Source organism: Hippoglossus stenolepis, chromosome 17 (assembly GCF_022539355.2).
Source record: "Hippoglossus stenolepis isolate QCI-W04-F060 chromosome 17, HSTE1.2, whole genome shotgun sequence".
Lineage (NCBI taxonomy): Eukaryota > Metazoa > Chordata > Actinopteri > Pleuronectiformes > Pleuronectidae > Hippoglossus > Hippoglossus stenolepis.
In genome coordinates, this window is record NC_061499.1 from 14,577,306 (window position 1) to 14,602,608 (window position 25,303).

General features: G+C 42.8%; 1 protein-coding gene across 3 annotated transcripts in view; it reads left to right on the forward strand.

The window, feature by feature from the left end:
* col16a1 (collagen, type XVI, alpha 1) overlaps nt 1-25,303 on the forward strand; it is a 67,682-nt gene that overhangs the window by 20,519 nt on the left and 21,860 nt on the right. For 2 of the 3 annotated variants that reach the window (XM_035182035.2, XM_035182037.2), the window contains exons 5-30: nt 556-679; nt 1,454-1,735; nt 3,328-3,408; nt 7,572-7,640; nt 11,504-11,536; nt 15,018-15,053; nt 15,143-15,184; nt 15,625-15,657; nt 15,821-15,865; nt 16,903-16,941; nt 17,078-17,140; nt 18,012-18,056; nt 18,149-18,244; nt 18,532-18,570; nt 19,719-19,754; nt 19,877-19,912; nt 20,004-20,126; nt 20,819-20,854; nt 21,625-21,660; nt 21,907-22,035; nt 22,498-22,542; nt 22,910-22,945; nt 23,037-23,090; nt 23,794-23,844; nt 23,934-24,077; nt 25,163-25,198. In XM_035182035.2, the coding sequence (XP_035037926.2) occupies nt 556-679; nt 1,454-1,735; nt 3,328-3,408; nt 7,572-7,640; nt 11,504-11,536; nt 15,018-15,053; nt 15,143-15,184; nt 15,625-15,657; nt 15,821-15,865; nt 16,903-16,941; nt 17,078-17,140; nt 18,012-18,056; nt 18,149-18,244; nt 18,532-18,570; nt 19,719-19,754; nt 19,877-19,912; nt 20,004-20,126; nt 20,819-20,854; nt 21,625-21,660; nt 21,907-22,035; nt 22,498-22,542; nt 22,910-22,945; nt 23,037-23,090; nt 23,794-23,844; nt 23,934-24,077; nt 25,163-25,198 (1,789 nt within the window). The remainder of the gene's footprint in view (nt 1-555; nt 680-1,453; nt 1,736-3,327; nt 3,409-7,571; nt 7,641-11,503; nt 11,537-15,017; nt 15,054-15,142; nt 15,185-15,624; nt 15,658-15,820; nt 15,866-16,902; nt 16,942-17,077; nt 17,141-18,011; nt 18,057-18,148; nt 18,245-18,531; nt 18,571-19,718; nt 19,755-19,876; nt 19,913-20,003; nt 20,127-20,818; nt 20,855-21,624; nt 21,661-21,906; nt 22,036-22,497; nt 22,543-22,909; nt 22,946-23,036; nt 23,091-23,793; nt 23,845-23,933; nt 24,078-25,162; nt 25,199-25,303) is intronic. The other variant, XM_035182036.2, reaches the window with a different exon arrangement.

Consider the following 25,303-nt stretch of genomic DNA (forward strand, 5'->3'; position numbering starts at 1 on the left):
TACTAATTAGTTGCTACTTTGGTAGTGTGCCATTAAGTGTTGGACAGGTACTGTACAGTGGGTTTATCTGAACCTTTTTGCTGATGAGAGTGGTCAGAGTGATGTTAAGTCCGGAGCCCTGAAATCAAGATAATGAGCCACACAGACTAAATGACTATGCAGAGCTGAAGGGAACTGCAGAGTCGGGTGAGATGTAATGTTATGTTTATGTTTTCTCCCTTGTCTGTTTGTTGGTTTGTTGGTTGGTTGGTTTAATTGTTAGCAGGAATACTCAAAAACTACAAAACTGATTTCCCACCAAACTCGGAGTGATGGGGCCTAAACCTGGTAATAATTTATGATATTATCGCGCGGATGTGGATTAAGGCGTTGATCCAGGATTTTTTTACTTTTTTATTTCTTCTACAAGAACCAGACAATCATGTGTAGGATTGTTTGCTCTTGGCGAAGGTTCACTAAATCTCTGTGAGTTGGCTGGTTGGTGAGTTGATCATAAATATGAACTATTTAAACTCGCTTTAAACTCCCTGACCCTTGTGAATGTCTGTGTTGCAGTGAGGTGTTCCCATATGGCTTACCGGAGGAGTTCACCCTGATCTTCACCCTGGCTTTAAAAAAGGCTGCCCTGAGGGACACCACCTACCTCTTCCAGATATCTGATCAGCAGGGATACCCACAGGTGCACCTCACTCTCTTGTTTCTTTACTGCCTGCTTTACATATCCCTGCATCTTTTTCGCTATCCCCCCCCTTATTATGTTCCCTCTTTCCCTTTACTCTCTTCCTTGGTCTCTCACCTTTTATTCATTACACTTTTTGCCTATTCATTCTTGCCGCTGCCTCTCACCTCTCTTTTGCATAGTCATCCACTTTCGCCTTCGATTTCTTCTCTCTTGTGACACCTTTTCAATTCGCTCCCCCTTTTCATTCCACGCGTCTTTTGTCCTCTCTTATTCTTCATCTGGTCCCGCTCTCTCTCTCTCTCTCTCTCTCTCTCTCTCTCTCTCTTCCCTCAATCATCTTCCGCGCTCCTCTTTCATTCACCTTCATTGTTATTCATGTGTGTTCCATGATGAAGCACTGGAGTCCCACAGAGTCGCCATAATCACTTCAAGTCTGTGACCACATTTAAATACTCAATGTGTATGATGGATGGAGCCGTGGCTGCCTCATTAGTAGTGATTGATTGGCTGCTCTGTGTACGTGTGTAATTAATATGTCTTTCCTTTTACCTCTTCTTTGCTTCTGTGTTCTACAGCTTTGTTAGGGGGTTACAGCATGTACATATTACTCTTATTACGAAGCGACTTCCACTCAAACAACTTGAGATACAGTACATTTTATTAGTCACCGGCCAGCATACTGAACACACCGTTGTCGCATTAGCATTTCTGCATATTTAAACATCACTTTCCTCCGACCTTTCCACCCCCACATCTCTGCCCAAATTGCAGCTCTCTGTAGACCTCAGTGGCCCCGATGGCACCCTGTCCCTGAGAGCCAAGGGGGTGGACGCCGATGCCGACCTGGTGAGCTGTGTTTTCACTGGGGAGGGGGTGGAGACACTGATGGACCTGCGCTGGCACAAGGTGGCGCTCAGTGTGCAACAAGGGGTCGCCTCCCTCCACGTGGACTGCAGATCCATTGAGACCAAGCCCCTGGAGCCCCATGGAGTTCTGGCCACTGACGGACACACTCTGCTGGCCATGCGGGCCTCTGATGCCGCGCCTGTGCAGGTATTGTAATGATTATAATAAAAGCTATGCTAGATTTGTCCAGCTCGAGATGCCTGGGCAAAAAAAAGTTTGGTTATCGTTGGCTAAAGACGAGCATGAGACCAACAGCTCAGGGATGAAATATGTAGATCTCAAGATCAACATAAACGATTTGTATAAGTAACCAATCAATGCCTGGCTACTGCTATACCACTTTTCCAAATAGTCGATTAAAATTGAGTCAACACTGAGTCGAGAGTGTCAAACACAGAATTTGAGCAAAGATTAACAGACAAACCAGAGTTGATGGAGAGGAGCATAACATACTTCACTTTTTGGGTTTTCAGTGCTATGAGGCAGCTTTTTTGAGAATAACAGTGCTTGTTCACAAAATAAATCAATTGATTAGAAGATCTTTAGAAGTCCTTGGCCAAGGATGAACTATTGCATCCAGAAATTTGGACCTAAAAAGATCGGCTAAATGAAATACACAATGCCTTGCGGGATTAAACGTATTGTGTGCCTCTTCTTGACAACTGAAGAGCTTTTGATCAAAGTTAAGCTTTGCGCTGTACGTCTATCAGCTACGACAATAATACCTGTAACTGGGTTTAATGTTGAGGCAGATCAGTGTAAATGTCATCTATACTCCCTCTTTGAAAACGTGGTGACCTTTAAGCTCTCTGCTGCAGAAGTGGTGTGAATAAACCAAATGTCCACATCGGGATCTCTACCATAGCGAATGGCATGGTAGAGCTTTGCTGAATAAAGCTATCCAGTATACCTTTGGCATATAGAATTTGAATGGAGTAGACTTTTTTCCAACCTCCCTTATAGAGCAAAGTTTACAGCAGAGAGGACAGAGTAAAATGTTTTCTGTGAAGCAGCCTCCCATGATGGCCTTCATGCTGAAATAATACATTCTCTCTGTGCGTGGATGTGTATGTTTCCATTTGTGTGAATGTGTTTATGCTGTAGACCATAGGCTGTGCCCCTGAGCTGCTGTTTTCTTTGAGTCAATCTCATTAAATCCTGATTAAAAAAGCGAGGGGACTACCTGGCAGAATGGGCCTGAAGTGAATTGGGACTATTAGCGATGAATAGACCTGGTAATCCAAGCACTTCCTTTTTGATGATCAATTAACTGGCCTACTTAGAAAGCAGGTATGGTCTTTTGTCAGCCCCGGGAGGGAGTGTTCTTCTATCTTTGCGAGGACATTCATTAACATAATGCATCCCCCAGACCCTTACCCAAACCCAAACCTAATTCTAACCATAATAAAAACTACGTCTTAACACTTGAACAGCTTTTTTAAAGGTGTGTAAATGTGAGGATCAGACAAAAAGCCCTCAATTTCCTAAAATGGCCTCACTCTAATGCTGCACACGCTCCCACACACGCACACATGCACACACGTAAAAGCTCCCGACTAAGTGCTTTCCTAATAATTTATATAATTGAGAAATGAACTGCCTTTCAACTTTGTTTACCGCCTCATCTGCCTCATTTAAGCTTTTTCTAAACATAAACAATGCAGAGGACTTATGAAGACCTGCCTGTGGAATATATGACGATCTCTTCCTCTCCCTTATCTTGGTCTTCTCTTTTTCAGATGGACATTCAGCAGGTGATGCTGTATTGTGATCCAGCCCTCGCCATTCAGGAGACCTGCTGTGAGATCCCTGGAGCTCGGGTGAGACTGACAGACTTCACGCACTAATTAGCTATAATTAATCATAACAATTTATCTCTGTGGAACACAGAATAATCATAAATGCAGCACAGCTATTTCTCTCCTGCATCATCCCTATTATTCAAATAATGGTAAACCTGGGATTTAAAGCAATAACTTAACATTTTGGGAATTAACTTTATTTTCTTCCTGGAGGAGAGTTACCTGAATGAAACCCAAACCAACCAGAGTAAGGCCAAAACACACCACCGCCAAACGGCACGCATCAAAGAAGCCACCCCTATTATTTTACTTGCACAACCCCTACATCAGTCGTGCATCTAGTGTGTGCAGGTGAGCATTGATGCCCCACCCCAGGAAACATCACACAATGCCACTCTAAGGCTCAGCTGATCCCCTGCCATGTTTTCAATAGGCAAAGCTCATATTACGTGCTCTATAGCTGCCTACTCCTCCTGCCACCACTGCAAAGCCACTTCACTGCCCACCTCCACCCCAGCACCTCCTTTTCACACCGAATCTTACCACTGTCACAAGTTATCATTGATGCCTGCTCTGTTCTGTGCGGGGTCTTTTAGCTGCTTCTCTCCCTGCCTCACTTGCCATGAAGGCCAATGGACGAGTAGGGAGGTGCTCTCCCTACTTTAGGCTTTCCAGGTAAATGCACATGGAAGGGCAGGGAGGTCCCAGAACAGAGAAATACTGCCAAATCGAACTGATTGCAAATTAATTCTGGTTAAAGTGGTCCTGACTGAGATGTCCAGCCTAGTTGTAGTGCAAAACCTCCCATAAAACGTCCCATTGGTGCTACTGGCAGAATATGACAGGCGTCATATCATTTGCTGCCTTCCTGCGGCAGCAACATGTTATCAGCTTAACTTGACACTTGTTACCGCTGCTTCACAGCAAAAGCCAGAGTTGTTTACTGTGAAACAGCTGCAGGAAATCGCTGTGTCTGCATGATCAGAATTAAACACCATAATAAGCAGTTGCTCTGGAGACTTATTCACGTTAATATGCATCCCTTTGTCTTTTTTACTCCAACTGAGTGTAAATGGTCGGAAAGGAAAGGAAAACACACTTGGCTCCCTGCCCTTAAATTTTTATACACAGGGAGAGCTGTTAATGTAAAGCACTCCATCAATTACTCTTAGATTTCCTTAAATGTCTTATTATGTTAGGTGGCACAATATCTTTTCTGAGGCTTTGTTAACGTTGCGTATTATGTAAACAAATTGACTGGGGCTTAGAGTAATTCCATTGTGAGCAATTATGTCACATCAACTGTGGTTCGCCGATATTGTTTGCACTCCTACAGTGTCTAAACACCTAATTGAAAGCATCACTTGCGTTTTCTTGTCGCTTCAGAAATGCAATTATCTCCTCCATTCCCTTTTTCTTTATTCTTCTCTCTTCTCTCGTTGCCTTTTTTTTTTTTTTTACCTGCAGTTTTGTCCACTTACTGCTCGCAGGTGTTGAAAAAAAAAGAAAAAAGGGGCCTGATCAAACATAGCACAGATTCACTGGACATAATTACAACATGACATTTTTTATGTTTGACAGGTACAAAAAAGAGCAAGTGATTGTTCCGGTACGGGATGAAACACCAACAGCCGGTTCTTGGGTTTATTTTTAAGCCGAAGGCAGTTTTGTGCTCAGCCAACTATTTGTCATAATTCTCCTGGGTGTCTGTGCTTGTCCGTGTTTTTGTGTGTGTGCATGTGTCTTTCTCATTACCTGATGAATGATTTGTACTTTTTCTTTCACTACCCGAGGATTTATTTTATGTGAGGGATACAAATAAGGCAAAGACTTGGGACCATTATTGGAGCAAAACTATTGACAAATGAGTGAGTGAGTGAGTCTCAATCTGTCTGTGTGTAATCGGATTTGTGAATGTGTAAAAAGAATCTCCAGATGTGTAATGAGATTTGTGAATGTGTACATGGATCTGCAAATCTGTATTTAAAATCGGATTTGCAAATTTGTACAAAAAATAAATGGAGATTGAGAGGCCGCCTGAACAGAAACTAATGACTGTATTTTCAGCTATTAAAGCAAAATACTTACTTTTCAGCCATTAATCTCCATTTACAGATATAAATACACTTGCAAATGCACACACGGATTCTAAATACATATTTGCATATATTTATTTTAACATGTACAAATCCAATAACACACACACACACACAGATTCTGAATACGTATTCGCACATGTTTTTTATACATATTTTAAAATGTGTTCACACGCACATTCTAAATACAGATGTGCAGATCCATGCACACATTCACAAATCTCATGACACATTTGGAGATTCTTTAACACCGTCGCAAATCTGATTACACGCAGACGGATTGGGACTCAAATTTGTCAATAGTTTTCTAAAATTGGCCCCATAGAGAGAGGCTGCGTCCGAAGTCTGCACAGTCCTCTAGAGGAAGGGCCGATTGCTGCAAAGATTTTTCTCTCCTCCTTCGCTCAAGGCGTATGTGCTGCAGGGCTGCCTCCAAGCTGCATTTAAATTTGAGATGAGCAGTGGAGGAGCATGCGTGCACAGGCAGACGCACGGACTTGTGTGGCTCCAGTGTCTTCAAACACAAAAGGATGAGACAGAACAGACAGCGGTCAATAGCTTTGACTGTGTGGTCTGAGGTCCGCAGGAATTTTGTGGTTTTCTAGGTGTTTAGCTGTGTTCAACATGTGATTTTCAAAGATGTCATTTTATTTCATATGTCAGTTCTGGTCCGTCAGTCAAACCATTGTGGCCAGACGGAAATATCTCAACAACTACTTGATGTTATGGCCTTCAAATTCAGTACTGACATTCTTGCCATCTCAGGATTAATCTGGTGAATCGGTCACTTTTAATCTAGTGCCATCATCAGGTCAAGATTGTGTCCAGTCTGATCACTTGTCCAAGCTGTGTTCACACCTAACGCGGTGAGATTTCACACAAAGTCAATACAAAGACGCAAACAGAAGCAAATTTTGTGAATGAGGCGAATGGCGCGACTTAGGTCCTGGCACCGACCCAAGCTAGCAGATCTTTAAAACTGCTCACGGGTCAGCCTCAGGTAGCGCTCCTGGAGAAGACTGGGAACTGTAGTAACTTCAGGCACTAGTCGTCCTCTCCTCTTTCTATCCTCTAGTTGTGTTTACTTCGGTTGCTTGCGCGAGTAAACATAAATGATCCTGCAGCCCGAATTGTGCATGAACATGACACAAAAAAATTTGCTTCGCGTTTGGTGTGTACACGCCATTAGGTTTATCACCAAAATTCTGTATAACTAATGTTTCTCCTAGCAAATGAGCAAATGTTAGTTTTCCATAAGTACCAGATCCTGGCAAACAGCTGTTCTCTCCTTTTAGTCCAGTTTACTTTACGACTGATTAAAGAGTTTCGATTGGTAAGTTGTGATCACATAAACACAAACCACTAGCTTCAGCTTCAATAGAGAAAGGTGCCCGTGTGTCTATATATCAGTCATCAGTGTTTGTTTGTGCGCTCAGCTGAGAGCTTGTGTCCTGTCGGGTAGAGAGTGAAGAGTCCTCTTCAGTGTTCAGTGACAAATAGAGGAAAATGATTGATGACAAAACACATCAAGTGTTGCACTGATTGCACCGACAGGGCATGTACTCATCAGACACGCTAACATGCTGCAATTTGGTTATGTTCACTATCTTTGTGTTTATTTTTTTGTCATATGGAGTAGCCAGCCACTGGGAGGAGGGGTCCAAGGGGGTCCTGGTTAGCATGTGTACATTCATTGCATCACCAAAGTGAACGCAGATTGACGTTTCACTTGAAATATAAATGGTCCAACACACATTTTCCACCCTACTTTTCGCAGCCTCATTTGCACACGTGCTGCACCAAGACATTAAATGATGTGTATTAGATGTGCATAGTGTGTTAATGCTGGTTATTGCCCAGCCACAAAATCGTTCATTCGTTTGACCCTACAAGAAGAGATTTATCCCTGAGAATGAACATGCAAATCTGAAGTGCCTGCGTGCCTCATGTGAAGATTCTGTCAGATCCACCAGCAATAAGGCAAAAAGGGGGATTTTGTATGAATAATATACGATGCAGGTTTGAAATCACCAAAGTGACCTTTTTTACGATGTCTCCAATGATCTGTGTGCTGTGTCCTTACAGTGCCCCCCCGATGCTCCCAAGAGCCGCCGTGCTGCTGAGAACGACCTGTTGGAAAACACGTTTCACCAGGTAAACAGCAGACCATCACCACACACGCACACGAAAGAAAGACATCTCTGCATTCTTACAGATAAAAACACTACAACACGTAAGATCACAATACCTTAAAACTGAAAAATACAGGCCGTTATAACTTGAGGGGGAAAACTTTTTAACAAACTGTCTCCCTCCGTGAACTCTCGCAACACATGTTTTCCATCAGACACATAACAGAAACAGACACACACTCTGAAAACCGCTTTGTTCCTGAGACAGTGTGAGTTGACGGAGATGCTCCTGCCGGCAGGCGAGCACCGGTCTGCAGGACTTTTACCAAATGTGAGTTTCGGTTGTTGTCTCCCTTTGATGCTCTGCCGTAGACAAGAGGCTTTTCTACTCCGCCGCGGTCTTTATCGCTTCAGAGCTTTAGACTTTTTTATATGACTTCAGTTCAGTTAACTTCGCTGGTAGCGATCGTTCAAAGTGTTGAGTGCTTTGCATACAGAGCCTTATGCCACACATGGGAGCCGTTGCTCCGCGCATTTCCGCTGTGTTTTTTATGGTTACTTCACCGCCGCCTGATACATGAAGTTCTTCCAGTATACCGTAAAAGCAATTTATTTTCGTTTCCACGTCCACTGGTTTCTTCATTCATATTAATTGGACCTATATCCAATTATCTATTCATTAAGGCCTATAGTTTCTCTTGCTGGTGTTAACTTAGAGCTCCGGCAGACTTCAGGACGCAGTAATCAATCCCAAAGACGTTCCCAGCCAGACACAGTTATAATAACTCAGGAATGTCTCTCTCTCTCTCTCTCTCTGTGTTTCTCTCTCTCTTTTTCACCTGACACTCTTTCTCCTTTCCCCCTGCTAACGGTTATTTGCAGACTTATTGCTTTAATATGTGTATCGAGATGTTTAGTCTCACATGGCGCCACGTTTTAGGCCACGCGTAACATCCCCAGCTCCTCTGTTCTTTCAGTCATTACTATACCACCGATGTGTAACTGCCATGAATGGAGCCTGTCCTCATTTCACACATTTCTATCCACTTTCTCTGTTGCTCTGTGGCACACACACACACTCACACTGACACACAAGTGAACATAAATACTAGGACTTTCTATTTTTATCTCTGTGTGTAGCTTTGTGTAAATCAACGATGAACTACAAAGTTCCAAAGTTCCAGTGTGCGTACCAGATGTTACCGAACCATAACACAAGTCTGCGTGAGTGGCATTGTGTAACACTGAGCACACATGGAATGTAGAAAGATGATTTCGAGTGAGCACAGGGTAAATTGAGGTCATGTATTGATAAACAATTTCTTTGAAAGTACACACAGTTTCACAGCCCAATTTAAATTATACTTTATCTGGGGTCCTTTCTGCAGAGGAGCAGTAATTAGTGCTGTCCCCTCACATATGAAGGTTCCCGGTTCAAATCCTGGATCAGCCGGGGTCCGTCCGTGTGGAGTTTGCATCTTCTCCCTGTGTCTGTGTGGGCGTTCTACTGGTTTTACTCCGGCTACCTCCCACAGTCCAAAGACATGGGGTTAGGTTGATTGTAGACTCTAATTTGCCTCTCGCCCAATGTCCGCTGGTATTGGCTCCAGCTCCCCCCGCGACCCTCAAAGGATAAGCATTATAGATAATGGATGGATGTGGTCCTTTGCTGTTCTCTACTGGGTCAGGTTATCTGCAACTCCAATATTTCTCTTCATTTGCATGCCGAGGATGCATACATTTTATTTATCCCAACAAATCTATCAGAGCTCACCAGTAACCTCACTCCCAGCACAAAGGGAGCCTGTACACCAGATCTGACTTTCCTCTGAAAATAGGGTGCACCCATGAGGCCTGAAATCTGAGAGTAATCTTCGATTCTCTGAATTTTCCCAAACATTTCAGCAAAATGACCAAATGAGCCACGGTATTATTGTTGAGGTAAGATTTTTTTCACGTAGTAAGGCAGAAATGTTAATTATTGCTTTTGTCACATTCCCGTAACTCATTACCTGCCAGACTGCCCCAGAAATCTTTCAACTATGCCCAACTTGTATAAAAATACTGCAGCTGAGGATTCTCACAAGAGCGAGAAAACATGAGCACTTTTCTCGCCTCATTGTTCATTGTTTTCCCGTGGTTTTCAGAATTGATTTTTTGAAATTTAACTGCTTGTTTTTTTTACATCACTAAGCAGCCTTACTCTGTCTTACATTATCGACCTCCTCACCCCTCACGCTCCTGCTCATTCTCTCACATCTGCAGACCAGCTGTTGCTCTCAGTCCCCAGTGCAAAGCTTGAGAAACAGGCACGAAGGGCCTTTGTTGTGAAATAAGCTTCTCTTGGGAACCAGACATGCTACCTGATTGTCCTCTTTTAAAACTCTTCTTCTCATATAATGGGCTTTAATTACAGTTTTCTTTTTTGTTTTATACTTTATACTATCAACATTTTCCTTTGCTTCACCTTTGCTTAAATTTCTTGATTGCATTGAAAGTATTTTCATATATAACCGCACTGGTAATTCGTGTTTTTATGCTGTTTATGCTTGTTGAAAACCTTCTTGAAAAGTATTATATAAAGTTTGCACCATTCCACAGATGCCTCTTTCATCAGTTTGTACACATTTCTACACATAATGATAATATAATAATTATAATAATATACTTTATTTATACAGCACTTTTCAAAACAAAGTTACAAAGTGCTTTACAACGTTAAAAAAAGGATAAATATGACAGGACAGAGGCAAATAAAATAAGTCCATAATACAAAATTTAAATGAAATAAGACCCCAACTATAATATATGATTTAAAGTCAAATGAAACAGATACATTAGCCTGACATACAGCATGCATGGTCGTCTTCTCCACTAAAATCTGAAATTAACAATCAACAATTGATTTATTGGACTCACATGGCAAAAAGTAGTAAAGTCCATCTTCTGCTTACATCTAACAATCTGCCTTTGCAGCCCATAGTAGAATCAGATTTGATGCAGATGTGTACCAGTGCTTTGTGTCTGTGTTCGGGTCACAGCAGTTTCTGCTTTCCTCGACTATGACAAATCTCTCCCACGCTGCGTTTCTTATCCTCCAACACTGTAAATCTCTGTTTCTCTCCCTTTTTGCTCCCAGCTGAAAAGGTCATCCTGTTGTCAGAAGACCCGAAGGCTTCTTTTTGTCTCATTTCCCCAGCCTCAGTGTTTTCTATTGAGATGAACAAATTGTTTCCACTCAGCTTTCCAGTCCCCCCTTCCATCTTTGTTCTTTTCTGTTTGTCTTGTTTTGTTTCGCTTTGTGTAGACTTTGTTTTTGGTCTGATTTGTAACCCTGCACAGCTGGGTCCATCTCTTCAATTTGCCTCAGGGCTCATGAGGTACACAGCGCCCTCTCTGCTCTCCCTCTTTCATCTGTTTTCCCCCTCTTAGAATATCTGTTAATGACCTGCGTTCTAAGCCAAGATGACCCTTATATGTCCCTCTCTTTGTTGTCTGATGCAAGAAATTGTAACGGCAACACATGCGACGGGAAAACAACGGCTTCCTCATGCCAAAGATTTGTTATAGGGCAATGGAGACAGATGTAATTCCAGCAAAGGCCGAGCTGCTGGTGACTGGGAATATGACGTTGTAATACGGTTGTAATATTTAAGAACTGAAGATTATTATTAATCTTATTATATTTCTTTGAATATCCTTCAACGTCTCCGGATTCAGTGAGTCTGGATATCAGCTGAGCCAGGGTTGGCCATGAAACCATCAGTACCAGTGTCTAGACAGAAACCAGTTGTGCACCAAAGTGAAGCAGAAAGTGGATTGAGGCAAAGATTGAAAGGGAATAAATATGATGTTTTTTTCTTTTCTTCTCTTTTTCCACCACAGGAGATTTTTGCGTCCAAGGATCTGGCAGAGAAAGTAAGCCTCACAGTTCACACCCACACATTCGCTTCCACTGAATTGACTCTCTAATGCGACTTGTGGGACAGCACCGAGGCTCGGACCAAGGCTGTCGCTTCGTATGAAGAGAGAGTCCCTGTTGCCAAAATCTAAATTTGCATGGGTTTCCTCCTGCGGTCCAGAGACGAGCAGATTAGGGGGGAAACCGGAGACTCCAGGGTGAATGAAGTCCAATTTGTGCAGTTGCTTTAACCCAGTGCATCCTGAAGTGGGGTCTAGCGTCAGCATTGGATGGATAAAGACACTTCCAAGATTCTAATTGGAAGACAGTACGCGGGCCTTGTGTGTGCATGTGTGTGCGTCTTTACCTTGTGTTGATTTGTGTTGTGCATGGGGGGAGAAAAAGAAATAGCTTATCTCTATTTCCACCTCCCTCCCTCGCACGCACCCAGCCTGCTGACTGACTGAGGGCTGATTTACACCTTATTATGCGCCGAGTCTCAGTCGGGAGTTGCTGTTGCCTATTAATTTTGCCATTCACCTACAATAGGCATGCTCTGTTCACAAATAGAATACAAAACTCCAGACGCTTCATTATGTTGCTCCTGTGTGTGCTTACTAATGCAGCTGGCCTTGTCCCCTGACTTCCTCAATGTAGGTTATTACCTAGGCTGAGCGCACTGCTTACCCCGCCACTGGGGGCACAAAGAGCTAAAAAGTGACTTTTGTTCTGTGCCGTGAATTTAATTTGGTCAAATTACACAGGCAGCCGTTCTTTCAGGTAAAAAAATCTGCATAGCGCCCGTAGGAATCCAGTGATAATACAACCTGATATCATGATATTATGCATTGCAATACCAATGCTGACAATCACACCAGGCAGGCCTATTTATTAATATTATTATGGTAATAAATGATCTGAATAACGGGTAGATGTGGTTTCTGCCGCACGATTCGAAAGCTCAGGCAGAAATCAATATTCATCACAGTGTTCTTGTCACGCCGCTTCAGCTATTCCTTTATGGCTTTTTTCCTGCTTCATCACTGGCCTCTTGGTGATGCTAGTCAAAAGGCTCAGCTCCACCAATCAGCAGGAATCTATTAACCGAAGAGGCTCATCCAAAAAATAAAGTCCCCGAGTCTGTACTTCCTGTCTTTTCTGTTAGATCACAGAAAGTTATCCCGCATTTGAGAAAGTGGCAACAGCTCTACATTGATTTTGAGAATTACCACCCGGGAGGATTGTGAATTTATGTCTACGCCAGCATTAGATTTCCATTAGTTATGTGCCGGGCCTTGCCCTTGTTGTGTCGAGATCTGGCAGACAGAGAGACAATGCCAAAACCTGAGCCCACTGGGATGTTTAAATATTCCCAAAAAAACATTCCTCACCGACAGGATGTTGGCGCCGGAATTCAGCCTTGATCTTGTTTAGTCTTTTGAGATGCTTAAGCTAATAAATGAGCATCGGAGTTGGCGTGCATAATGAAGAATGAGCGTCTGTCTATTGAAATGCTGGATTTTTGAATACTGAGCCTATTTACAGCATTTGGTTGTGGAATACTTAAATGTGACAAGACCAATGAGGATACTCGTGCCAACATTTAAACTGTTTACTGGGAAACTAATCAACAAAAATATTTATTTATAAATTGTCAAACACTATGTGTATCATGTAAAGACGACTTGTGGTGATGAACACAGGGGAAGCTGTCTCCAAAACATTTGTCCTAACTTCTGCATAGTGTTTAAACATTTAGAAACTAGCTGGTAAACACTACACACCTGCTACTACTATTTATACTACTACCACTAGTACTATTACCACTATTACTACCACTACTACTACTACTACTACCACTACAACTACTACTAATAATAATGATAATAATAACAAACACAAGAAGAAGAATAAAAGGAGGAGGAAGTAGAAGACGATATTTACTTTTTTCATTACAGTTATTCAATACAAAACAAAGACGGATGTGAGTAAAATAGAAATATAATGAAAGTAATGTCACACAAAGTCTGACTCTGCAAGTCTTCTCTGCCGGTTGTTTCTCACATTTCTTCTACACTGTTACGCTGCCCCCAAGTGGCCAAAAAATAAGAAATTAATATGCTAAAAAAAAACAGCTTTTTATTAAACTGATAAAAACCTTATAATGAACCTCTCTATTTTAACTCTCTAGATTCCCTGCGATGTTCTTCCATACCATCTATAATATAAGGATTTCATATATTTACAAAGAGATCCTACTTATAAGAAATAATTCACTCACTCATAAGTTAGCAATGGCCAATATGATGTTAACTGTGCAAAACAATAAGTAAATGGTCCCTGTTTACATATCGCTTTTCTAGTCTTGATGTCCACTCAAAGCGCTTCACAGGCAATGTTTTGCATCAGTATATGGTATGGGGATGGACAAGCGGAGGACAACCGCTCGATCCCCTGAGCCACAGCCGGCCAACTAGTACCAAAAAGTACCAAACGTAACATGCAGTATAAAGACAAGACCTATGGAAATGAATTATTTTCACAAAACACCACATTCATCTTTAAAAAAGTAGTAATCACAGCAAAGTCAGTTCATGGGATTTCAGGGAGATATTTGTGCAATTTCATAAGAAGAGATACTCCTCTGCTTTCCAACAATCTGTAGAAGAGGCAGAACAAAGACAAGGCCTGTGAGGTTTTAAATGGAACTACATGACGACTCGACTAAGCCTCCGGTCAGAGACGAGCTTGGAAACAGTGACTCATCATTGCAGCTTGAGCCAGCCACTGATAGATTTGTAGCATGTAAGAGAGAGAGAGGGGGTTACACATCATATCTGCGCTGGTACTGGCCCTTTGTCGTCATCTCAGCAAGTTCATAGTTATAGCTTTAATATATGCATACTTCCTGGTGTGAAAGCAACGCTCCCAGAAACACCGGGTGGGGGGATTTCGGCTTTAATTACTCGCTTCCGCTAAAAATGCTTCAGTTATTTATAATGGTTGTCCTTATTCGGTGTGTGTGTGTGTGTGTGTGTGTGTGTGTGTGTGTGTGTGTGTGTGTGTGTGTGTGTGTGTGTGTGTGTGTGTGTGTGCCCTCCTGTGAGGAGCAGCTGGTCTGCTCACTCCTGTGCTGTGGGAATCAGACATTCCTATTGATCTCCATCTCCCATGGAAACGTGTGTGTGTGCGCGCGTGCATGTTTGTGTCTGTGTGTGCGTGTGTGTGTGTGTGTGTGTGTGTGTGTGTGTGTGTGTGTGTGTGTGTGTGTGTGTGTGTGTGTGCATGTGTGCGTGCCCATCCTTTTTTAACTGCATACTGTAGCAGCACAGGGATGGATGCACAGTGTAGTTTTGTGTAACAGTGCCCCCACCTGGTGACCAGATAAACTACAAGACGTTTACGTGATAAAACTTCCTTTCATTCAGACACACAACCTCTTCAGTGAATATTAAACAGCATCGTAATGATTGTCTCTTTCTCTGTGTCTGCCTGTAGTGTGCTGGTTGTTTACTCCTGAATAGGGAAGCAAATGTAAGGAGCACTGATCTTTGCTCTCACTTCTTTCCATTTGAACCTGATGAGACTATGTGTGTAACTATGTTTGATTGTGTGTGTTGCAGGTAGGAGCGGCTGGAGTGTTGAAAGGGGAAAAAGGTGACCGGGTGAGTACGAAGGACATAGGCATTTACTGTACATATGTGTGTGTGTGTGTGTGTGTGTGTGTATGTGTGTGTGTGTGTGTGTGTGTGTGTGTGTGTGTGTGTGTGTGTGTGTGTGTGTGTGTGTGTGTGTGTGTGTGTGTGTGTGCATGTAGTGTAAGTGTTATAACATATCTGGAATGTGAGATGTCACCATATTTGCCCAGACATGCCTAGCACTAAACTGTAATTCCTAGCATCACACACACACACACACACACACACACACACACACACACACACACACACACACACACATAATATGATGCTGCTGTATTCTAATACAGAGCGATGCTGGCTGTGGACCAATCCACCGCCTTGCCGATGTGCATTCTTCAGAACCCACTTATTCTGTCCGTCACCCACAACCAATCATTCTTCTCCTCTGCCTCCCTCCGTCTTAGGGCCATGACTGTTCTGGCACTCATTCAGGTCCAGTAAGTAACTTTTTCCATTGCGTCTCATTCTCGTACCGTGCCTCGTTTTACTGAAAAGCATTGTCTCCTTGTTTGGCATGCGGAGCAGTGTGAGGCTCGAATTTTCTTATTGCCAAAAAGTGTTCTGTGATGATACATGCCAACCGAGTCTCTCTAACCTCAGTGCACAGAGGGATCCAAGGGCCAGAAGGGAGACAAAGGCGATTCGGTGAGTGCCACAGCATCGCAACCCTGCTAACGCTTCAGCTATTAAATTTGATCTCTTTTCAAAACCCAATTTATAACCACCCAGTCTCAATATCAATGCAGTTAGGATGAGAATGTGCTTTTTATGTATCTTATTTTATCAGTGAGTTAATGTGTATCTGCATGAATGTCCTTGTGGCAAGTTTAATCTTAATGCATCTGACTCTTGCACAGTAATTTACAGTGGTCGAGACATCTCACACAAGCACATTAACAGAAAACAGAACTCAAAAGCCACAACACAAATGCAGAAGCCACAACACAACGGCTGACGCCCCAACACAACGGCAGTAGCTTCCACACAAATGCAAAAGCCACAACTCAATGACTGAAGCCACAACTCAATGGCTGAAGCCACAACACAAATGCAAAAGCCACAACTCAATGGCTGAAACCCCAACACAACGGCAGAAGCCACCACACAAATGCAAAAGCCACAACTCAACGGCAGAAGCCATATAACAGAAGCACAAGCACAATGGCATTGAGCGTCCAAGGATGTTGACAATGAAAGATGGCCACGTCCATGACTTGACCACAGTATTACTCTGCTTGTTTCAATGTCAACATCTGTTGTCTCACTTCCGTTGTGATTGTGTTTCTGTTGTGTGACTTTGGTAGTTGTGTTGTGGCTTTTGTGCTTGTGTGAGACATATTAGCCACCGTGGTATTTGCATTTGTATGTACCACTGATTTTTTCATGCATGATATAAATACATGCTTGTGTTTCTCAGGTTGTGTGGGTACGTTTGTGTGTGTGTGTGTGTGTGTGTGTGTGTGTGTGTGTGTTGTGTGTGTGTGTGTGTGTGTGTGTGTGTGTGTGTGTGTGTGTGTGTGTGTGTGTGTGTGTGTGTGTGTGTGTGTGTGTGTGGAGCATAGGGGTCCTGCTGGTAGTCCATACAGGTTGCTGCCTGATCACTGTGTTGTGTGTGTGTGTGCAATGTCTCTTTCGAGCCAAGTCACTGATCTGGATCTCGTCTCCGTTCCTTCTCTCCGCAGGCGGCGCCCGCCAACTGGGGCGAGGCGGTTGGGTACAAGGTGAAAGGTTTAAGCAACTCTTGGTGATGAACAATGAAGATACGACCTTGTAATGATCGTGTAATTAATTTCTAACCCTACATTATTTTCACCCCTCTTTGTCTCTCTCTGTTTGGCTTCCTTTGACTCTGCCCAGGGAGACAAAGGTCAGAAGGGAGAGATCGGTCAACAAGGTCTCACGGGAACTCCAGGGAAGGACGTACGTGTTTTTACCTTTAGTTCTTTGGCTTTTGCTCTCTTTTACTTCGAGTTCCTGTTATTAGAATGAGTGAAAGTGCATTTTCAACCATGTTAGCTCAGAACAAATCATTTCAATACGGCAAATGCCACTGTGAGGACGCACTCACAAACACATGCATCCACTTACTGACAGTTTTATCAGACTAAGAGTGGATACCCAGTAAACTTATACAGTATTGCTGTTTAAGCTCGGACTCCCCTCCTCCCTTCTATAGCGTTAAGTCAGCCTCTTAATGCGTGTTAGATTAGGCTAGAGCAACAAAGCTTGCACAATCAATGCTGCCTCATTGACTGTGCGCTGCGTCTCTCATGCAGGCAGGCGCCTATTCAGGAAGACTTAAACCTTTTAATCTTCCCTGTTCAGCGCAGTGATCCTGTAGACGCATGAAAAGTATAGAGGAACAAATTACAACGTGTGTGTGCTCTGAGATATTCCTCTCAGCATCAGACGCACTCACATTTGAGTTGTTCACCAGGCTAAATGTTTGTCGCAGACAGATGGATTTGGCGGAGGATAGATTTTCTTAAGCCTCCCATCCGTCTGACATTGTGAATATGAATGCGCTTGTTGATATGACTTGAATTGGGCAGGCGGGATATATTGCGTATGCACGGCTGGAGATAAAACATCTTACAGACTCCGCTATTCTCCCTCTTTGTTTTTCCGATCGAAAAATGTCAAACAAATGAGGGAAATCAAACAAGCGTCTTTGACGAGATGAAGATGTTTCGGTGATTTCTGCGCAGCTCGCTTGATTATTCTTGTCTGATGATGTCACTGACCCATACTGATACTGTCACTTCCCTCTCTGTCTGTCACAATTTCCCAGAGTCGAGGACGGTCCGTCTGTGTAATTGGCCCCAAGGGACAGAAGGTCTGCATGCATTAAGTCTGAGAGTTTCTTCCATCAACCTGTCACATACATTGAGCTCGGTTTAATAGAGCTGTTTTTAACCTGTTTTCCAGGGAACCCCAGGTACGGTGGGCCCTGAAGGGTTGGCTGGGGAGCCAGGGAAGCCTGGACGCCCAGGCCTAACAGGATTTGGAATGCCAGGCTCACCAGTGAGTGTGCTTTTTTTTATATTAAAGAAGTCTGGAAGAAAAAAAAGAAGCCAATATGCACTTACTGGATGGTGTCATTCCACTGATTACCTTAATGTCCTCCACTCGGAGACGGTCTTAGATTGAACAAAAAAGTAGTTTTATTTGACAATACTCTTAGAAGTGCCAGGCAGGACTTGGCAGGTCTCCTTCTTCTGCAGCAGCTTCCCCTGCCCTTCACAGAAGCCTAAAAGCATCTCCAGAAAGGCAATTTAAAAGATTTATGTCCCTCTTTCTTCCCCTGTCAGGGTCTTCCTGGTGAACCGGGTGGTGCAAAAGGAGACAAGGTGGGTTTGACCCATTTTCCGGCTTTTGAAAGTGATCAAGCTTTAAAACAAACAGGTGTTTTTGTAAACCAGGGGTTAATTGTGTGTTTGTGAGGGGGTAAATGGAATTTATTCAATAAATGAAAAAAAAAAAAATAATAATAATAATCTTCACTTAGTACAATAAACTTAGCTAACCAGTAAGTTGCCTTTTAACCTGAGTGAACTAAAACGCATCAACACTGTGTGTTGCAATCATAGACGGTATGTAAAGATGGACGACATGACTGCTAACACAAAAGTGAAGCCAAAGCATCTTCAGCACAACCTGGTGGCTGGCTGCAGTATTGGTCATAAATCCCGCCTCCTCCACTTGAGTGGATTAGACATGACCTAATAAAAAATTTAAAGTACAGGTCAAATAAGGTCAAGGTTCGTCACTTAAGATGGTTCTTATCTGATCAATTTGGTTTGAATTAGTTATTTTTAAAAAACGATGACAGCTGATACTGACTCGCAACTGGTCAAGCATGTGAATCTGCAGGACCACGCTACCGTGGCTCCATCTTCGTATCACAACCACGCCAACTCTGTTTAGGAAGTGAAGACGTCCCTCTTTATAGTCTTAATTGTCAAAACTTGTTAGCAGGTGAGCAGAGAAGCTTAAATAGATAATTACCAAAAAGTAGCAGAAGAAGAGTTGACACAGTTGCAATAAAAAAATGTGTGTTTTTGAACAGTTGAAATACTGGTACTTAGCTAGTTGTTCAGTTTTTGCTATTCCAAGTGCTAACGTTAAAGCAGCACAAGCAAACTTGAGCCCATTATACACTAATAATTCACTATGATATGATATAACTAATTTCATCCACTTCTATCTAATTTACTCTGTAGTATTTAATTCCTACTGTATTCATGAAGATAGCTGTGAGTGTACTACGGATGTAGCCTCAGCATATTAACATCATAACTCAATTTTTATTTATTTATTTTTGACTTTAGTTGAGGATTTGCATGCTCCTCTGTGGATTCAGAAGTTCTTACAGTCCTGAGGCCACCCAAACCCAAACTGACAAAGATGAAATAAAACAGAGATGCTTTTATGGGGATGGTTTTCAGGGTAACTTTAACAATATTCTTATGACTCACGCAGTGATTTGTGTTGACAGGGCAACACAGGACAAGATGGAGGGCCGGGAGATCCGGTGAGAGACTCTTTTTACACGTTGATTGATATTCAGTAATGTATGCAGGAGCCTCCAATAGACAGTGATCTGACTGTGTGCCGCTGCATCAGTGTTTGACTGGGATTCTGCTGTTGTCATAGGGACCGAGAGGACCAGGGGGGTACAAGGGAGAGAAGGTACGATACCCCCGCAGACATCCGCCTTCAAACTCTTTATCTCTGTGTCTGTGTGCCGTCTCACCAACATGCTGTGTGTTCAAATCTTCAGGGTGACCCATGTGAAGTGTGCCCTGTGCTGCCTGCGGACATGGGCAACACGGTGGCTCTGCAAGGGAAGACCGGCCCTAAAGGAGAGACCGGATCACCAGGGATAGGAGAGAGAGGAGTGTCTGTAAGTGCAACAGATTGAAACCAATGTCACACTGTAATGTATTCTGAGCCTGTCCTGAATTTTGGATTTTATGATCTCACTACATGTTTTATTAGGGGGGGCTGCAGACACGTTCTGTAACTGACGATCGAAACCTTGTGCACTTGTTTTTTTTTAATACTGTATATATTTTAGATTTTCTTAGCATTTTGAGGGAAGGTGTGACGTTATTTCCTTCTCGGAGATAGATTTTGCCCTTGCAATTCTCACAGTGTTGCAGCAGCTCAAGGAGGGAAAGCGTGATATGCCGTCAACATTTTTATTCTCCCAGGCAAAAAGGTCATTTATTTGTCATGTAATCTTAACGTGTCTTTTTCTTTCTCCGGTGAGTCAGAGCTCAACGTACTGCGCATTGTGCTTCTTCTTCTCTTCATTCTCCATCTTCCCACTTACCCCAGCAGGTGAATGGGGAATTATTTATGGGGGAAAAAGGAATATAAATCTGGATCCTTATGAGATTCTCTGTGCAACGATTTCCAATAGTGCCAGCATCCATCTGTCATACCTGGTTATAGCAGCAGGAGGAGAAGGCAGAGCAACAGAGAGGGGGGAGTGAGATACGACCTCACTCTAACAAAGCTGAACTAACAACACTCTTACTTCTGGCTCATCACAGCTCCTCTCCTCTTTTTTTGTCTCCCTGCATTCACCAGGGGCCTCAAGGTGCAGATGGCAACGCGGGACACAAGGTATAGAGTTTCTCCTCGTTCGTTTTACAGCGTGCGGTTCATTCATATTCTGCAGAAGCGTGACCTATACACGCTCATCTGCATTCCCACACATTCAGATGTGCTAACATCAGCAGTGCAGAAGGCTCAGTCCTAAAGCAGATGCAAGGAAACTGTCTGAACTAAACTCCACAAAGCTCACACACACACACACACACACACACACACACACACACACACACACACACACACACACACAACACACACAACACAGACAAGTTCAGCTTAGTAGGACTTTAGATATATGCATGAATGCCACCAACCCACATCAACCTACTTACACTTTGCTAATACACATCTACATAGGCTTAATATATAACTTTTTTTTCTTCTTTTTTAAATGCATCATGCGATGGAGCATCAGGGCCATGTAACCAACAAGGAGAAGCCTTGCTCGCTGGCACACAGATCCAACCGAAATGACGACTTTATTCCTGTGTCCCTACGACCAACCCTTGTAATATGACGACTTTATTCTCCAAATCTTGGGATAGTTTTTCTTAAAAATGGCCCAAATACTCCATCATACAAACATCTTAGTCATTTTTTCTCTGTTGTCTTGTGTCTAAATGTTGCTACTTGCCACCAAACTGGGCCTTGCCCTAATTCCAATGACCAGTATGTTTGCAGCACCATGTAGAGACACGAGATCTCAAGGCAAACGTGCTCTTCATGGGGAACTGGGACTAATTTGCTGTCCTGAATTTGTGTGTGTGTGTGTGTTTTGGCAGGGAGAACCAGGATCACATGGCACCAAAGGAGAAAAGGTCAGTTTAGAGTCTTTATTAGGCTTCAGGTTCAAACTATTTCTTGTTTAGTCTGCCTTATCTAGCTGTCAGCGAGACGGATTCGCCTAATTAGGTTAACGTTGCATTGTTTCTTTCCAGAACTGCTCATGTAATACAGGAGCAGCCGTTTTTCGAGCATCAGAACATTTCCTCGTTAATGACACCTCATTTACATGTCTGCTGATATGGATTAATATTTGAATGTGATCCGTCCCTGTGCTTTAGGGAGAGCAATGTTCTGTGTGCCCCACTCTCGGGGAGTTACCCGCTAACCCCTTGCCCGGTGGCATGACCCAAACCCTGAAACAGAAGGGAGAGAAGGGAGAGTCTGGGATTGGACAGAAAGGAGAGCAAGTGAGTATAATCTAGTTGAGAGTTGATTCGATTCTAGTGCTGTATTAAAAAAGCAGAGCATTGAGAGATAAACACAACCAAGGTGAAAACACTAACTTCCTCTTATTGTGCCTCCTGATTAGAATTTGGTTGTCGAAAAAATAGTGATTTTGCCTCTTGAACATGATATCGCAAGTCTGCTTTTAGGGAATTTCTTCAATTATTTTTAGGTTAACTGATTCAATTTCAGTGGTCATAGGTCAAAGGTCACAGTGACCTCATAAAAATAATATATGTAGACTGAAACTGGACTGGTTGGCAGAGGCAGTCGTTGGAGGACTTTGGTCTTGCTGAAAGGAAGCAATGACACACATGGTACTGTTTGACTTTATCTCTATTTCTGATTCTGTTTGTCGTTGTGCTCGCTCGCATGTGAAGCAGCTTCATCAGAGCGATATATCATCCACTTTTTCTGCTCCGCAGGGGGAGCCAGGGAAGGAAGGACCACGTGGCCTTAGCGGAGAAAAGGTAAGTAACATAAAAAGAAACAGGACTGAGAGTAGGTGACCTCAATAAGCAGACTAGGCTTACACGAGGGGAACTCGCTCAGTAAGTTTCTGAAGGGTCCTTAATAGACTTCATGAGGGAGATAATCACAGCAGTGCGCTAATTTTAGGGCCCAAAACCGCCTGCCATAGGGATTTTACTCAGCGGGGAACTTATTAGTGAGAAGCTTAGGTACTGAAAAAAACTCAAATCATTTGACATGGCAGCCTGTGGGGTGCAGCTTACTATAAAATGTGAATTACCAATTTAAAAGTCACATCCTTTTTTTTTCTATCAATTTGTGGAGTTCAGATACTGAAAAGCTCTTTCTTATTCTACTTGTCTGCAGGGAAGTGCAGGCAGCAAAGGAGGTGACGGTAAGCCGGTAAGTTCAGTCTTCAGTTCTTTGGGACAGAATGTATCGCTTCACATCCTGGCTCTGTGATGTTGTGGAATGAAATGTGTGTGTGTGACAGGGAAAGCACGGACCGAAGGGGCCCAGTGGCAAGGATGGACAGAAAGGCTCACAGGTAGGAGGAGAGAACTGAAAAGTGTGATAACAAACTTTGAGTGTGGAGTGGAAGGTTGGATGCAGTCTTGATAGCTCGATCTAAGACTTGCTCCTCGATGTTACTCCAAAAGTTGTTGTTAAGTTTGCTCTGTTCTTATGCCTCTGTGAAGGCGATAGCCATTGGGCCGTTCAAACTTTCACTTGGAGACAGGATAAAATGATTCGATGTTGGTGCTTAAAGGTCACGGTGACCTGATTATCTTGTGAATGTAATATATCAGGAAGACCCATCCGACTCAAACATTTTTGCCTTTTGAATGTGTTATCTTATAAACGCTTCAAGAGAACCCTTTCAAATTTAGCACAAGTGGTCACTTCGACTCACGGATTCACTAATTCGATTTTTGTGGTTCAAGGTCAAAGGTCAAGGTCACAGCGGTTCTTGTGAACGTAATATATCAGTGTCACGGTAGCCTATCAAAACTGTTTTTGGCCCCTTGAACATGATATCTCAAATCTGCCTTTAGAGAATTTTTTACGCGTTTTGGACTCAAAGATTAACTGAGTAGTTTTCATTGTTCAGAGCTCACAGTGATCATATATGGCTACAAATGTATGTATGCAACGGCACTGGTTGGCAGAGGTATTCAAGGTATTCAATGAAACCATTATTTGATACTTTATTTTTGCTGTACTTTAATATTATATTAATCTTTTCACAGGGAGGGCAAGGGCTGCCAGGTATTGGTACGCCCGGCCTAAAGGGTGAGAGGGTAAGTGCAGACATATGGATTGCTTTTAATGCATCCCTCAGGTTGATCGTCATGCAAACTAACCTGCCTGACTCCCTGCCGTTTCCCAGGGCGAGTGCGGCATGTGCCAACCAGCCGAGGTTGGCAGCGGGCCTGCCAACTACAAAATGCCGGAAGGAACAAGAGGCACGCCAGGCGAACCGGGCCCTCAAGGGCTACCAGGACCTAAAGGTTCCGGAGCTGATGGCAAACAGGTGCGATGTCTGTGCAGGAGAAAGATAGTCATCACAAGAATATCTCTGAAAGCTCAATTTAAAAGTACACAGGCAGCTTTTTGAAATAAAGCACTTGCAATGTCTTCGATTCTAGAGATCTACTTGAAGTGTTTGCATTATAGCCTTTTTTTTAACTAAGAACTGTATAAAATACTTATTTTAGAATTTTTTACAAAGTAGACACAGTATGAAGTTCCAGGGGAGGAGAGGTCAGGGCCTCTCAAGACTTTCTTGGTGCTTCCTTTAGCGGGCGCCATGTTGCCCCTAAACTCCTGAGCAAAAGAATCAAAAGCACTGAAATCCCTGTCCCTTAAAATAACATGAGGTAATTTAGATTCTTTCACTGATAACTCTCTTTGTGTTGAAGTTTGTTATATGATTTTGAATGGTTTAAATTGTCTGCTGCGTGTGTGGCCACCATTGTGTTTCATTCAAAATGCAATATGTTTTTGTGCTTTGATTGCTTGAGATACTCATTACTGTTCATTTGCTCTATCAAAGCTGAATGAGACAATACAACTTGACTGAATTACCACGGATCATTGTTGTAGCTGACGACCAAGATGGAGAACAAATAAAGATATTCGCTTTATTCACCATTACATCAATTACTGATTTATCTGTACTTAAATGTCATAATACAAATTCCACCAAACCAACGATCCAGTTTTGTTGCCACAGTGAGCGTGATTAAGCTCTATCTGCATCGGAGTGCAAAGTTTGAGATGCTGAAAGATGTCACCCAGAGGGAGTATCCGCTGATAAAGCTCATTGTACAAAATAGGATACACAGGGATTCTCCTCTTACTGCAGAATTGTTACTAAGTGGAATAAATCTCTGTTGGGTTCTATCTCCCCTCCCAATTACCTGCTGCGTGCCTCTGTGGTTAGCTTTAAGTCAATAGTTATTTTACCTGAATGGAAAGAGGCTTGCACAGTATAACTTGCGCATGACTGCACATATATTAGTGTGGTGGTGTGTGTGTGTGTGTGTGTGTGAGTGTACTGATGTGCATGTTATTGCATGTATTTGTAAAACACCCGTTACTTTCTTTCTTACACAGGGCCCTCCAGGTCTTTCCGGTGCACAAGGAGAACAGGTAATTGACTGTCTCTTACAGTCTCTACCTTACATAACAACACTGTGTAACCTGGAGGAATGGGACTATTTGGAGTCACTGGTCGCCCTAAGAGACAGGCAGACT